This window comes from Anabrus simplex, chromosome 1, assembly GCF_040414725.1.
Source record: "Anabrus simplex isolate iqAnaSimp1 chromosome 1, ASM4041472v1, whole genome shotgun sequence".
Taxonomy (NCBI): Eukaryota; Metazoa; Arthropoda; class Insecta; order Orthoptera; family Tettigoniidae; genus Anabrus; species Anabrus simplex.
Window position 1 is genome coordinate 860,269,957 of NC_090265.1, and position 17,583 is coordinate 860,287,539.

General features: G+C 40.4%; 1 protein-coding gene across 1 annotated transcript in view; it reads left to right on the top strand.

Moving 5' to 3' along the window:
• The window catches only part of LOC136874233 (transcription factor Sox-3), a 423,434-nt gene that overhangs the window by 387,259 nt on the left and 18,592 nt on the right, over positions 1-17,583 (top strand). The window contains exon 5 of the mRNA XM_067147869.2: positions 890-1,038. Coding sequence (XP_067003970.1) covers positions 890-1,038 — 149 coding nt within the window. The remainder of the gene's footprint in view (positions 1-889; positions 1,039-17,583) is intronic.

Genomic DNA, 17,583 nt, shown 5'->3' on the forward strand with positions numbered 1-17,583 from the left:
ACTAAAAACTATTACTCAGATTGAAAAGCGTACCGGTGCATATTTGTTTGTAGGCCAAGGCCTATGTATATTAGTCACCACACTGTGATGATTATAACCAAATAGGCCTACTGTAGTATTAATATTCTTGCTTCTGGCTCAATTTAAAGTCAGTGGAATCTTTTCTTTCTTTATCTCACTGGATTTGGAAATGCGAAATGTCTACAAAGAAAATCTAATTTAGGAATCTACGATAGGCCTACTAACTCCTCGAAGGACCAGGTCTCCTTAATAGTTAAAACAGTGCTGTTATGATTCCTTACGCTAATCACTACCATCACCAAGACAAACGAGTTGACTACACAGATCTAAATTATAATTGAATGAGTGAGATTAAAAGAAGGAAAAGATTCTACTGTAAAATACTCTGGTTCCTCTATTTTGAAAGTAAGATGCGTTTACTTACTTATTTTAAATGAGCTGGCCACTTTTTCAGTCTTTAATTTTTTATTTATTACTGTGTGAACACATCTATGATAATTTTATCATATTCTCCTTGCGTTACAAAAGCAAATTGCTTACAAGCTGAGCTTAAAAAGGAATGCATGCCAAGTAGTATTAAAATTCTGGCTCCGGGCTCAATTTGAGGTCTTTATATCACTGGGTTTGGAAATGCGGAGAGTGTACAAAAAATGAAATGTTTTCCGCTTAAAACTTACTCTGAACTTCAACCTCCAATAGCGCCACAGGAATTCGTTAATTCTTTTCCTTCTGTCCACTTTTTGATGTGACTGCGTATAAGCTACATAATTGATCAAAAAGTGGAATCTTTTCCTTTTTAATCTTTGGGAGGTTGAGTTTCAACACTCACAGTGCGGGAGGCAGAAGTAACAGCGCGTTCTGGTTGCAGGCATGGCGGCCAGTCAGATGGGGCAAGTTGGCTCCTACTACAGTCCAGCAGCAGCGTACGGCTCTCTGAGTGCAGCCAGCATGGCGGCAGCTGCAGCCGCGGCCGCAGCTCAGCAGTCGGCCATGTCCAGCCTCTCCGCCCCCGCTCAGGTAAATAACTTCTCCTTGAGTGGAGTCATAATGCTTTGTCTTGCTAAATAAATAAACATTTTTTTCAGTAGCCATTGAATGTAGAAAGATGATTTTTAATATGATGTTAAGTCATATCTTTTGTATGCACTGATCTAAGATGTTTAAAATATGTGCTACGAAAAAAGGTACGATTAAAAACATTCCCCTATTTTAATTTCTTCTGCAGATATTTTATTGTAAGAAATAATTTCATGGAAATGCACCCAGTAGTTTCTGAGAAAAGGGGGCATTTGTTTCGGAAAAAGAGATTTTGAATAAATTGCACTTAAAAGTAAATGTTCCGGTAAAGCTCACCTTATGCAGAATAGAAACTTTAAAATCCCCCGCCGAGACAACACTGCATCTTGCGATTGCAGCTCAAGCAGGGTGACCAACTAATAAAACAGATATTTCTCTTCACAACACGCTAAACCACAGCCTATTAGAATGAATAGTCCCTGAGATATGTGTAAATCAGCGATACATTGCACAAAACATGTCTTGAAATAGAAGTGCACCGATATATTAAATACATTATTTAAAGTAGAAAATATTCGAATATTTGAATGAAACAAAGGTCACATTAAACAGAATGATTCATGCATTAATAAAACGTTTAAAAAAGTGAAAATGTCAAAATTTGCCGACTTGATCATTTACGACTTTCCTTAACCCATAGATGCATGGCGCACGTTGTCTGGAATATTAACATTTTCATTTACACGCCCCTGGGAAGATTTTCTGAATGAATGTATGAATAAATAAATAAATAAATAAATAAATAAATAAATAAATAAATAAATAAATAAATAAATAAATAAATAAATTAATTAAATAGGCATAAATAAATAAATAAATAAATAAATAAATAAATCTAAATGTTTTGTTAGTGTTACAAGATCCGACTCGTAGGCTGAATTGTCAGCGTACTGGCCTTAAGTTCAGAGGGTCCCGGGTTCGATTCCCGGCCGGGTCGGGGATTTTAACCTTAATTGGTTAATTCCAATGGCCCGGGGGCTGGGTGTTTGTGCTGTTCCCAACAGTCCTGCAACTCACACACCACACATAACACTATCCTCCACCACAATAACACGCAGTTACCTACACATGGCAAATGTCGCCCAGCCTCATCGAAGGGTCTGCCTTACAAGGGCTGCACTCGGCTAGAAATGGCTACACGAAATTATTATTATAAGTGTTACAAGATGTTTATACTATTTGTTTTAGATTGGTTTAATGCAATGCATTGTCCGGCTCCATGGCTAAATGGTTAGCGTGCTGGCCTTTGGTCACAGGGGCTCCGGGTTCGATTTCCGGCGGGGTCGGGAATTTTAACCACAATTGGTTAATTTCGCTGTCATGGGGGCTGGGTGTATGTGTCATCTTCATCATCATTTTATCCTCATCACGACGCGCAGGTCACCTACGGGTGTCAAATTGTCAAATCAAAAGACCTGCACCTGGCGAGCCGAACTTGTCCTCGGCACTAAAAGCCATATGCCATTACATTTCATTGCAATGCATTCTTGAAGAAATCACTGTTGATGTGCGGGAAGAGTACACATAATAATACTGACACGTGTAACAATCCGATTTCGCAGAAACTTTGCTTAGTGACAGAGGGGTCAAAAGAAGCAAAGAAATGTTTCGGCTTATCTGTAGACACTCGACCGCTTCCAAGAAAATGACGGTCGAAGTTTTCGACGTGCTTTACAGTACAGAACGTGCCTTTTAGCGCGTAACAAGTTCAACTGGCGCGGTGATGTAGCGGCTATCGCCGCGGTCGCGGCCTTCCTACTTTTTTGCGCCCCGTGTTCAAACTCCATTCAATTGTTTTCTTGTTTTGTTTCATTAATCTACTTGCTACAGTATGCACATTGATAATTACTCCACGAATATTTCTTATCATGTTAGTGGATACAAGGGCGTTATGTTGGTTGTAAAATTTGAACTGGGTCTCACAATAAGTGTTATGCATTTATTATATAAGTTACTAGCGGTAGTACCCAGCGTTGCCCGGATAGTTTCTGAATATTTACCTTTAAGTTATTGCCAGTTAGTTATATGTGATGTGATTTTTTTTAGAATTCCTCTTTGACTTGCAGATTGATATGTTACGATCAATTATGTAGTTTTAGCATTATTTAGATGTGTTTGATTTCAAGTTTTATATTATTTATTTTTCGAGTAAATCTTCGTCCTTATGGAAGCTCGAATCGACAGGGAAGTATTTGGTCCTGTCAAAAATTAATGTGATAACTATATGTATTTAGCCGTCGCACTATGGATACGATGTACAGGATTTCAACTGTCAATGAGACTGTTCCCCTCTCGCCCCCCACCCCTAAGAGATAAAAAATCTGGATTGTCACCTTTCATCCCAGTTACCCAGAATCTGTGCATTCGACACTGTTTTCAATTATTTTTATATTTCACTCCCCCTCACCCACAACCCGAAGGGGGCTGAACATGAACTTTAAAAAATTCGGAGTGTCACTATTCATTTCAGGGACCACGAAAATTATGGATTCGATAATATTCTACATTATTTTTATACCGGCCCCCTCGCCCCCCTGCGCATAAGGGTGCTAGGGGTGTTTTACCCCCACGCGGTTTGTCTCCTGATATTAACTGATAAGTGTACCAAGTTTGGTGAAATTGCTCCAGTGGTTTAGGAGGAGATGTGCCATTTACACACAAACAAACACCCACGCACCCACATACACCCATGTTTATATAGGCCATAGTAAGAAGAAGAATATAAGATTTTTATATAACCTATAGTTTTTCGATTATTTTTATATCTCACCCCCTTTGCCCCCCACCTGGACTTGCAAAAAATCCGGAGTATTACTATTCATCTCAGAGATCCTGAAATCTGTGGATTCGAGACTGTTTTTAATTATTTCTATATCTCACCCTCCTTCGTTCCCCTCCTAAAAGGAGGCTGAACTTGGACTTTTAAAATTCTGGAGTATTACTTTTCAACTCAGCGACCCCCAAAACTATGAATTCGACACTATTCTCGACTATTTTTATAACTACCCCCCTGACCCCCACCCTTAAGGGTTCTAGGGATGGCTTATCCCTACAGTGCTCCTCTCGCGATAGTAATTAATACGTGTACCAAGTTTGGTTGAGATTGCTCCAGTGGTTTAGGAGGGGATGTATCATTTACACACATCCATTTTTATATAGGCTATAGTAAGATTTTTATACTTCATCCCCTTTCCATCCCCGCCCAAAGGAGTCCTATGAGTGCCTTACACAACAGTATATTTTTTCCAGATATTAAGTCTTATTTGTACCAATTTTGGTTGGCAGCTATGCCCAAACGTACATACGTAATCTCGCTGCTCTAGATTCCTGGAGCTGACCTTGCCATGGTTACGGCAGTTCATTTCTTTTATCCGACTCCTAGAGCAGGGGTAGTGTGGTGCCAATATCTCCGTAACGGTTGGTTTTAGAGCCTTAAAACATAGTTTTTGAGACCGGAGGGCTTACCGAGTTTTGTTCTTTGCCTCAAGAGGATTAAATTGAGCTTTGTGTCGTCCTTATACGACAAATTCGATTTTTTGCCTATATTAGCCTATTATTTTTATATTCACCCCACGTGCCTCCCACCTCGAATTGTTTTGAAAATAAAATACAGCCTATGTTACTCACTGGCAATGTAGCTTTCTATAGGTGAAGAAATTTTTAAAATCGGGTCAGTAGTTTTTGAATCTATCCTTTTCAAACAAACATACAAAAGTTTCCTCTTTATAATATTAGTATGGAAGATAGCCTATAGCCTACAATTAGAATGTGCGTATTATTTTTCCAGGATTACAATAGTTTGTAAGTTAATTCTTCTATTAACGCTTTAGGGAGACACGGTGCATTCCCTTGTATGATACCGATTATAGAAACATTCGAAACTGAGAAATTTCGCACATCTCGAGCATCACGCGGAGGCAGGTTTGCCAGAGTTATAAGCCTGGGCCCTACTGTATTTCTGAGTGAGAACATCACTCGGGAAAGAAACGTCGGTCATATTACTGAAGATTTCACGTGTTGTCAGTAAGTTTGCGACAAACCACACATAAATAAATTTAAATTTCGTGTGGCTATTTCTAGCCGAGTGCGGCCCTTGTAAGGCAGACCCTCCGAAGAGGGTGGGAGGCATCTGCCATGTGCAGGTAACAGCGTGTTATTGTGGTGGAGGGTAGTGTTGTGTGTGGTGTGTGAGTTGCAGGGATGTTGGGGACAGCAGAAACACCCAGCCCCCGGGCCATTGGAATTAACCAATGAAGGTTAAAATCCCCGATCCGGCCGGGAACCGAACCCGGGACCCTCTGAACCGAAGGCCAGTACACTGAACATTCAGCCAACGAGTCGGACAAACCACACATAACGGATCATTTATCCAAAAACAGTTTCAAACAAGTTGTTTCATTCCTTTAAGTTTTATTTCCTCCTTTCTTAATCCGTTTACCCTCCGGGGTTGGTTTTTCCCTCGGACTCAGCGAGGGATCCCACCTCTACAGCCTTAAGGGCAGTGTCCTGAGCGTGAGACTTTTGGTCGGGAGATACAACTGGGTAAGAGGACCAGTAAGGCTACTTCGCGCAGGTGGTCTCACCTGCTATGCTGAACAGGGGCCTTATGGGTGGTTGAGAAGATTGGGAGTTATAGACAAGGAAGAGGGAACGAAGCGGTCGTGGCCCTACGTTAGGTGCCATCCCGGCATTTTACTGCAGGAGAAGTGGGAAACCACGGAAAACCACTTCGAGTATGCCTGAGATGGGAATCGAAACCCCCTCCACTCACTTGACCTTCCGAGGCTGAGTGGACCTCGTTCCAGCTCTCGTACCACTTTTCATATTTCGTGGCAGAGCCGGGAATCGAACACGGGCCTCCATAGGTGGCAGCTCATCACGCTAACCACTATACAACAGAGGCGGACCGTTCCTTTATTCATGTCTTAAAATTCATTTACCAGACAGAACATAGATAAATAAGGGCAATGATATTTTAAAATACATTGAACAAAACCATTCGTGTAGTAATCCTGAATGGACAAAAGTAAATAAATGAGACAAAATATAAAAACAATTCATCTGGATTTGAACACGAGGGGCAAAAGTACGAAGCAACTGCGCCTCCGCGTCGGTTGAGCTTGCTACGCGCTAATAGGCAGGAAACTTCGGCCGTAATTTTCTTGGAAATGGCCGAATGTCTACGAATAACTTAAGATGAAACGTGTTCGCTTATTTATTCAGGACAGCCGGTAGTGGGATTCGAACTGCGTACCCCCCGAATGAAAGCTGACAGATACGAGACCCAAACTGCGTAACCACTCGCTTGGTAAACATGTCTTTCCACCCAACGAGTCTTACATACATTAGTTGATTGAGCTGTTTCCCTTGAGATTCAGGGAGATAGTTTTGAATTTTGTTTCCAGCAATGTAATTTGTTTCGCATATTCTCGGGTGAAAATACACACTTGTTTTATTGTGCCGAAAATATGATTTATTTCTTCAACTTTGCAGGCCTTTGATTTAGGAAAATTAGAACAGTGATTAGCATAGTGACTAATGATTGCTAATGGTTGCAACGTGAGAATTCATTGTTGTACATCACGTTATTTTGCTGGCGTACTCCATACTCTTGCCCTCGTAAGTCTTGACTGTTAGATAAATATTACGAGCATCTTTGTTAATCCTACTCCTATTAGGTCATCGGCAGTCACCAATCCTACAGAATCTTCCTTTACCGTATTAATTTGCATATCCAAATAACTAATGCGCAATGTTAATTGTTTGTAGGTAATTTCATCAGTTGTGTCATCCCTTATCCCTGTAAAATACTGACCACTACTAGAGAGATTTTGTTGTCCGGGTCCAAGGCTAAATGGTTAGCATGCTAGTCACATGGGTATCTTGTTCGATTCCCGGCGGGGTCGGGAATTTTAACCATAATTGGTTAATTCCCGTGGCACGGGGGCTGTGTGTATGTGTCGTCTTCATTATCATTTCAGCGTTATCATGATGCGCAGGTCGTCGACGGACGTCAAATCAAAAGACCTGCGTCTGGTGAGCCGAACATGTCTTCGGACACTCCCGGCACTAAAAGCCATATTATTTCATTTCATTTCATTTCGCGGAATTTTGCTGATAATGGTTGCAATTTTGGAGCTATTTCTAAATATTCTTCCAAAATTGCATCGCCACCATTGATTCGATACCTAAGAACAATATTTTCTTCCCTTTCAGATACCGCGCTTGAACTTAGTCGATTTATTCTGTCAACCCTTATGACCCCTGCGAGGAATATTTTGGCGGCTGCACAAAGGAACATTTTCAATGATTGGAACCAGCCGCTACCTATTTTGTTGCACTGGTTTCCTAGAAGTGCTGTCGACTTGGGCATTTTCACACTTTACTTCCATTGTTTACTTAGAACTGTTCGCTTCGTGAAGAACCACTTTGTGATAATCACGAGCAGACTGGTTGTTGAACTTCTGTATTGCATCTTATACTGATTGAGTGATTTCAGTGAAAGAGCTCCCATTTTTGGTCACGCTCCACCTCCCTCACTTCGGCCGAAAAGTGCACAGAATCGACAGTAGACACCATTATCATAGCATCATCAGCTAACCAAGGGAAATCCTTCATCCATTTCAATTGAAATTTTCTGTTATAACTTACCCGTTATGTTGCACAAGAAATTAATATTTCAGATCTGGTGTCCAAGGGCTACACAATAAGCAATATTTCAGACTATCAGAAATCGATTGATCGATAGTGTAACAGCCTATACATAGTTCAAGATTAAATGGGATTTCTCCGTATGAATGTTCAAATGGGATGCATTTTTACCACTTCCTGCTCAATTTGACTATTTCTTCCGCTAGATTAAAGCAAGAAATACTGTAGATTGATTAACATTTTTATTGCTAACACTATTTATACACTAGGATCATTTCCATTGTATCTGTTCTAATAATAATAATAGGCCTAATAGCCTATACGACGTCACGTTGACCTCTTCTTTAGATATAACAGTTTCCGGTTCAGGAGTTACGTAAAGTGCTGAGAACCTCAAGGTAGTTTCTTAAACTGCTCGTATTTTCTTCAGATAAATCTGACAGGGAACAACATATTAAAGTTACTAACTTGATATTAACACGTACTAATCTTTCAGATGTAAGCGGCTTCTTTTAATAATGTCAACGTAATTATTTGTAAGTCTCACGTTATATGATTGATGTGGATTTATGAGAAGCGGTCACTACCTTGAATTATATATGTTACTTAACACTCTTCACAACTGAAAATATAAATCCAGGTAAAGTTGAATTATATACTATAACGTTTGTGAGAAATTATTTTTGTTATCCCACGTCTAAAGGTAAGTTTAATTCATTTGATAGACCAGTCAGCTTACACATACCGGATCAATAATCCAGAATAGTGTTTATGAAACTGTAGGTCCCGACCCCTAGAGGGGCCACGGGGTGCCATCTGGTGGTTGTGGTGGAGGTGTGTGTGTGTGTGTATTGAGTAGATATTTTGAATAATTATTGTTCTTATAATTATTCACATGCCTTGCTCTCCCAGAACGTTGACGAACATTAACTTGATCTGATTTTTATCTATATCTGATCTAAACAATGCAATTGTATTTAGCTCAAACCATTCGATTAAAATGATTGAGCCCGGATATTCCTTTCCACCCAGAACCACGTCTTCCATTATTTCCTCCTTGGAGTATTACTTGTAGTAGATGATACTTATCGTTTCTCATCATATCACCATATCGTCGCTTCACCGGTAAAAGGTTGTAATCCACAAAGCTCTTCATATCGATTATTCTCCTTAAGACTGGTCGCGCCTCCCAGCCACGTATGGATATGCAGCCCATCAGAACAATGTCCGTTGTGTTCGTTTTCCTATGCCAATGAGTAACCGAAAATGAACCTAACATGCATTATACAATAGGAGTGCGTAAATTCGTAATGCAAACATACATTCGTATTGTACGGTACAGTAAGGTTAATTTTCCTTTACACATGGGCATAGGAAAATGAACACAACAAAATTTGTTGTGATGGACTGCATAACCATATGTGGTTGGGAGGCGTGACCAGTCTTAAGGAGAATAATCGATAGGAAGAACTTTGTGGATTACAACCTTTTACCGGTGAAGCGACGATATCTTGATGGTATTGAGAATTTCATTAAGGTTCATTTTCCTTTGCATCTTGGCATACGAAAATTAACGCAACAAAAATTGTTCTGATGTACTGCATAGGCCTATCCATACGTGGCTGGTAGGCGTGACCTGTTTTAAGGGAAATAATGGATAGGAAGAGCATTGTCACATTCGCGGATTTGGCACAGCAGAGACGATATGTTGAATTCATCTCTAAGAGTTCTTCTGCGCAAAATATATCTCTGTCGTTCCTAAGGGGTAGACATAGGCCTACAATCATACTATCTAACTACAGGGTATTTTTCGACACCGTTGACTATATTGTAGCCTATCGATCCTTGACACTTGTTCGGTTGAAGTACAGATCTGCGTGTGAAAATAAGTTGCTTGTAGCTGCCATTGTGGGGACGGGTTTGGGATGGGGAGCGAGGCTAATGGTGTAAGTCGCGCATGAGCTGCTCCGCACAGACAACCAATAGCACCGCTAATGAGCTTGTGGAGTCTTCTTGCCCGGCCCACACTAGGAAGCTTTGTTCTTCACAACTATCTCCCAGAGTGCGTGTAGCAACATCTATCTCCATAGCCGTAAGATCTGGCGCTCGTGGAACGGGAGAGCTATCGCTCAGCGTACTGAGTACAGATTCTTGACAAAACAAAATCTAACAAGAGCCGCTAAAGAACGCTGGCGATCATAAATATAACACGCAAACTACTATAAACAGAAAATACGCTAATCTATTGCCCGGGGCGTCAAACTCGGTTACGACTTAACCGTGGTAAAATGGATAGCTTAGCGTGGTTAAATTGAATTTATGTTGCATCAAGCCCGGTTTTGACATTTGTGACGTTTTACCGCGGTTAAAGGTTAACCGGTCGTGAACGACTGGTTAAGCAGCTAACTGAGGCGTTAAGGCCTACGTAAGCTACATAACCTTACGAGTAAGTTGTAGGCCTATATTAATGTGCATCCGAAGTGCCGTTATGTTATCGTTAAAATGGATTTGCCACCACACATCGCATATATACAGTATCTTGTCCGACTCGTTGGCTGAACGGTCAGCGTACTGGCCTTCGGTTCAGAGGGTCCCGGGTTCGATTCCCGACCGGGTCGGGGATTTTAACCTACATTGGTTACTTCCAGTGGCCCGGGGGTTGGGTGTTTGTGCTGTCCCCAACATCCCTGCAACTCACACACCACATATAACACTATCCTCCACCACAATAACACGCAGTTACCTACACATGGCAGATGCCGCCCACCCTCATCGGAGGGTCTGCCTTACAAGGGCTGCACTCGGCTAGAAATATCCACACGAAATTAATTAATCCCCAGTTGTATACCCCCGACCTTAAGTCTCACACTCCAGGACACAGTTCTTGAAGCGGTAGAGATGGGATCCCTCGCAGAGTCCAAGGGAAAATTAATTCCTGCAGGGTAAACTGATAATTACAGTAAGTAAGGAATAAATAGGCTAAGTTCATTAAATAATTTACCCAGACACCCCAGATTTGATTCCCGGCCAGTCTAATGATTTTAACTATGGACTGCGGGCTGGAACAACGTTCACTCAGCCTCATGAGACTAAAGGAGGGGTTGTCTGCCACGAGAGGCAGGGATGCGGTCAAGAAAGCTAAGCAATATGGCTGGGAATGTCGTCACTTCAGTCCAGGACATCTGGATGGGCAATATTCGTCTTTTGCAGACCAAGTCCATTAATGGGCTTTTGCGCCACGAGTTAGTTCGTTTGATTACCATGAAAATTGCAATGGTCGGGATGCGAATCACGGCTGGCTTGGTGATAAGTTTATCATGATGCCACAATATAAATAACTGAGCACCATGCTCACCCTTCGACCAGCGGAAGGTTAAATTAGTGGCAAACTCGGGAATCAAACAAGGGCTACTATGCATACCTCTAGATTCTATGTCAGTATGTAAACTAGAGTGCGTTTAAGTCACCGGTAAGACCCCAATTACAGTATTCAAATGTACGGGATTCACACCAGGATTACTTGATTCCAGAATTGGAAAGCTCGATTTGAAGCCTAGCTGCTCGACTAAGCGTACGTTCAGAATTGTAATTGGAGAGATGGCGCCTTACTAGATGATTACGTTTGAGTGGAGACCTATAAACTCGAAAACATCTCAATATTACGATAAAGTTGGAATTCAAGGACAAATTTTGGGGCTAATATTAGTCTAGTATATATGAAGAGGAATTAGGGATTCGAATAATTTACCCGGGGAGATGCTGATAAATTTCCAACTTCTTTGAAATCGTTAAAGAAAGGACTATATAAACCACTGATAGGGATTGATTGATTGATTGATTGATTGATTGATTGATTGATTGATTGATTGAACTCTTAATTAGACTGCGTATAGATTTTCGGCTGAGTGCCCCAGGCGGTAGAAATACTGACCGTCTAAGCCCAACTATTGAGATTCGATCCTTGCTTAGTTTGGTAGAAAGGTATTTGAAGGGGCTCAAATATGCCAGCCTCATGCTGGTAAAATAACTCATGTGAGACAAAATTCCGGCAAGCGGGAGGTAAAATAAAATACCTATTATTATTAGGCCCTATTATTATTATTATTATTATTATTATTATTATTATTATTATTATTATTATTATTATTATTATTATTATTATTTCCAGCGTTTTTTCAGATCTGTTGGGTGGCGGGGGCGAACTATGTCTCACATGTGGATTTGGCCCTCTTTTACGGCCGGATGCTCTTCCTAACACTAACCCTGTACGGAGGAATGTAATCACTATTGATTGTTTTTGTAGTGGTTAGTAATGTAGTGTGTTGTCTGAATATGAAGAGGAAAATGTTGGAACAAATATAAACACCAAGCCCGCGAGCCTAAAGGATATATCACATGAGATTAAAATCCGCGATCTGGCCAGGAATCGAATCCTGCACCCTCTAAACGGAAGGCCTCAACGATGAGCATTCAGCCAAATGAGTCGGATACATTTTATTTACATTATTATTATTATTATTATTATTATTATTATTATTATTATTATTATTATCATTCGTAAAGTATGTGACGACAAATCAAAATATTCGCATTTTTCAACCACCATAGAATGGATAACAATGTCGTTGTTCGGGTTATCAGTCCATAAGGAGGTTTAATGCAGCTCTCCATGCTACCTTAACCTGTACTAACCTTTTCACTGCCGAGCTCGATAGCTGCAGTCGCTTAAGTGCGGCCGGTATCAAGTAGCCTATTATGGAGATAGTGGGTTCAAACCCCACTGTCGGCAGCCCTGAAGATGGTTTCCCAGTTTTCATACCAGGCGAATGCTGGGGCTGTACCTTAATTAAGGCCACGGCCGCTTCTCCCCACTCCTAGCCTTTTCCTGTCCCATCGCCGCGATAAGACCTTTCTGTGTGGGCGAGGCGTAAAACAACTTGCAAAAAGACCCTTTTATTTTCTACAAATATAGTCTAGTACATCCTACGTCTACTCTCATCTGTTTTGGAATAATAACATTATTCTATTGAATACAGTAGAACTTCATTAATCTGGACCCCATTATTCCGTACTGCGCTTAATCTGGACAACCGGTTAGTAATAATACATAAATGCAATTACAGTACGAAGCTGAGTAACGAGCGCAATGTTGTAAACTTGAAAGTGTGATTGCTGCAGAAAGCTCTGAAACTTATGAACATGATTAAGATGAAGCAGGTGATGTTATTAACCTTAAGCCAAAAAGTGAATTTCAGGAGCATCTAAACTGTAGGAGCGGGTAAATATGTCATGCAAACTTACATTCCTACAGTACGGTACAGCAAGGTTCATTTTCCTTTACACGCTAGCATGGGAAAATGAACTCAAAACGTTTGTTCTGATGGACTGAATATCAGTATGTGGCTGGGAGGCGTGATCAGTCTTAAGGGCCATCGTCTTTGACCGACTGAAAGTGCGACATTTCAATAATTTTTCATTTCAAATTGAAATATCGTCGTTGCCGGGACAAAACCTTCTATATGATAATATTTTTGGAGATATACTGTCCCGCAGCACATACATTATGAAGAGCGAGAATGCCTTGACAATATTCGCACAATATTGCACCTTAGATAACAGAACCTTACCAGCCAAAGTTCTAAGCTAAAATATTTCACATAGGAGGTTTTGTCCCGGCAGCGACGATATTCTCTTTATAACAGTGCAAAATGTTTATTAATATATCCAATACTTTTAGAGTTATGACCAAATAAGTGAATCCCTGTCACGCAAGCAAGCCCTTTATCGTAAAGTTTGTTGCTCGTTTGCCGTAAATTTTGTTTTTCAGAACCGTTTCCCTGATAACTCTAAAAGTTTTTTAAGATACTAAGATGAAAATTTGCATGCATGTATAGTATATTTCATAGGAAATAGATGATATACTCGAATTATTGATCTATCTTCGTTGGTTAAGTTTAAAAAAAATATTTTCAAATGAAAATTAACGAAAAAATAACTACTTGAAAATAACTTCATGAAAAAATAATTATACTTGATGGAATTCACTGATTATAGTACATGTCGTAACAATAACATCACTAATCATAATAAAAAATCATAGGATAATATTCATGTGTTTGGAAATTATCGTGGAAACTGCAAATAGTGGCCATGAAACACCGCCATTTTGAATAATTAATTATATATAATCTCATTGGTTCAAATGATTTCTAAATATGCAGGAATATTATTAAAGAAACATGTGTTTGTCATACTAAGTTTACTTTTAGTATGCATTTTCATTACTGTAGTAAAATAAGTTTAAATACCCCATTTTTCTATGTTCAAAGGTGTAGATCCCCCAAAAGGGAAATAATGGTTAAGAAGAGCATTGTCACATTCGCGGTCTTGGCACAGGAGGGAAGTATGCACCTTTGCTTATTTCATAAGTTATTTAATCCGGACTGTCATTAATTCGGACAACCTAGAGCCCCAATTAGTCCATATTAATGAGTTTCTACTGTAATAACAAACATATAGCCTATTTTAAATATCACTGCTACGTGTTATTGCGAACAGCAGTGGCTACGTAAAGGTCGCGCAATTCAAAGGAGACGATGAATCCCATCAGAAGGACTTCGAGGATAACTTCTATCCATGTGATTGCGTTGGATTTGCTAAAGGCAGCACTGCCTCTTAGCAACAAGTTTACCGTATAGGGAACTTGCTTCACTGAACTAATTTGTACTTCACAGTTCTGGTACTTGACAGTCAAAGAAATTGGAGTACGACTGGCTAACTTGTAATTATTCACCTGCTACACCAAGTTCTCTAATTTGGTCTCGTGAATTAGTAAGTTGTGTGTGTGTGTGTGTCCGGTCTACCATAGCTGTCTGCGACACTTGGTCCCTTCAGCCAATGGCAGGGCTGTGTTCACTACACAAACAGAATGAGTTATGCTCCAAGTCAAGAAGTTTACTCACACAAGTCCCTTCTGACTGCGCCATAAGTTTCAAATGTCACTTGTCAATAATTGTAGCCAAGTCTTGGCTCTCATTAGAGCCTCGCTCCAAACTAACTGGAGGGGCTGCCTTGCTTTGCTGTCACCTCTGTTTTATTCAAGCTTCACGATGATGATTACATGCGCTCCATTCACTGGTGCATTCGCTTGATAAATGCTCTGCATTCATACATGCTAATTTAGGAACTAGTGACATTAATCCACATTGAGCTTACATCTGTAATTTGGGAGGGATAATGACCTTTTCATAATTCTCTGTCAACAGCTTTTAATCACGCAGCTGTCAAGATGTTCTCCATGACGATAAAACAAACATCATCAACAAACTCATTATGCGCTCTGTTAACGGCAGATTTGTATTGATGACATTTTTGATTTGATTTGAGCTTAAGTTTGTATAGTTACCTGACACATCATTCTTTTTACCACGTACAGAACTGTGTACGTTGTTAGACAGTGTAATTTTGAAGTAGGCCTACTTATTCATAGTTTGCACTGCTTAATATGTTTATCAGCTTGTCTTCAGACTGAGAGTTTCTGGGTTCCATTCCTGGCCAGGCTGTCGGATTTTCTTCAGAATTGTTTATTCCTGCGAACTATCTTTACACTCCTCTGCATATTGCACACAACACGTAACTCATCCCTCCACTACAATTACATCTTCGCTGCACCGCAAAACCTCGTATCCCACGATGCCTTTCCTATTCATTATTCTCCGTAACAGTGGTCATGCCTCTAGCCAGCCACATATGGATACGCAGTACATCAGAACAGTTTTCGTTATGTTCATTTTCTTATACTGGCGAATAAACAATAATTAACCTTACATTCATTATCTTATACACTAGAAGTGCGTAAATATTTCATGCAATCATACATTCCTACAGTACGTTACAGTAAGGTTCAGTAAGTTTTGTTTTTAATAACAGAATTGCGAGTCTTAACAATGAAAGTGAAAAAAGTTAAAATACTATTTAGTTGAGGTATATTTGTGATAGCAGATGAGGATCAAAGAGGGGAGCAAAAGAATAATTTTAAGGCGTTAATATAATTAATTTCAGTGAATCTGTAAAGAGTGACTAGGCTAAGGAATTTTGTCCCGCAGGAGTTCCTTTACGTGCCAGTAAATCCAGTGAATCTACCGACATGAGGCTGACGTATTTGAGCACCTTCAAATACCACTCAACCCGACAGGACTGTCTTTATGAAAAGTGTTGACGATGTTCAGATGCGCACGTCACGTTTTACGGCTGCACGAGGATGTACTCAATATTGCGAGTTTCTCTGGTGGTTCGTAGAGTGGTCCCTGCGACCACCAGACTGACAATTTAGGTGAGAAGCCGGACATAGAGGGTGGTGGGAAACCACGTGAACCGAGTACAGGGTCTCTTTTATAAACCCAGAGCGTGCCCACGGTGTTTGTACTCTGCGCTACAGAGCTGTCTCAGCCGAGCTTGTGTCGCGCGCAGCCGCCCTGCTTTAGGCGCGTGTACAATCTTATATGAATCAAACCTTATAAAAGATGCTGGAAGTGTCATCCTGCCTGGGTTATACAGGCGTTGTGTCTGGTAACCACATTCTGACTGACGCGAGTGAGTTCTGCCACTGTAAAGTTTGTGATTTCATTCATACTGTATTCTTTCAGTTCCTCCAATGTGTGAGGATTTCTTCGATACACGTTTTCTTTCAGTTTATCCACAAATAAAAGTCAGAAACTGCGGAGAAAAATAGGCCCAATTATTCATCTTGCACTAACAGCACACCCAACATCAATATTCCTATCATAATGAGGAACTTCATAAACACCATTAGGATTTTCTGCACATCAATAGCGAGAGTTATGACTGTTCACACGACCATTAAAGTGAATTCAGGCCTCTTTCCGAAAGAACGCAAGCCGTGGGTCGAATAAACGATCATTCAATAATGCAAGACAGAACTCACAATATCTCACCCTTGTGGCTGCATCAGCATGTTTTAAACAGCGTTAATGTGCACGCATGCTTTTATTGAGCACTGAGCAGTAGTTTTTGTGAGAAGGTGAGAAATTATTTTACTTTGATTATGTGTTATTATGTGTGTTTGTTATTTACATGCGATTCATACGGGCGCTCACCCAGCCCCAAGCTCAGCGAGTTGCCATGTGTTCGCCTGACCTTCAGCTCGCCCTTCTATCCACTGCGCTGTAACGACCGGCCCCACTTTGAGTCAAAGACCATGTAATATTCACCCAAATACACTAAAATCCAATTGAAATGAAATGTCGTATGGCTTTTAGAGGTGGGATATCCCAGGACGGGTTCGGCTTGCCAGATATAGGTCATTTTATTTTTGGACACCCGTAGGCAACCTACGCATCGTGATGAGGATGAAATGATGATGATGAAGTCAACACATACAGTACACCCAGCCCTCGTGCCAGGGAAATTGACCAATGATGGTTAAAATTCCCGACCCTGCCGGGAATCGAATCGGGACTCCTGTGACCAAAGGCCAGCACGCTAACCACGTAGCCATGGAGCCGGACAGTTCAATTGAATGTATATAATAATAGCAAGTTTCAATAATGTCAAATTAGAGTACTTTACTGAAACGTATTACTACAAGTAAGAAAACGCAACATATACACTTTACCCTTTCTTCATATGTTGGAACAGGACGGAGCCACTTCCTATACTGTGTATACTCTCTCACATCTGCTTGCACTTTTGTTTCCTTTTGGGTGTTTTAACAGAAACTTTTAATTTTTTGCATATCGAAGGATCTGATTTATTTTTGGACTCAGAAGTTAACAGCATCTTTACTTATTTATCATTAAAAATAAACGCCAAAGA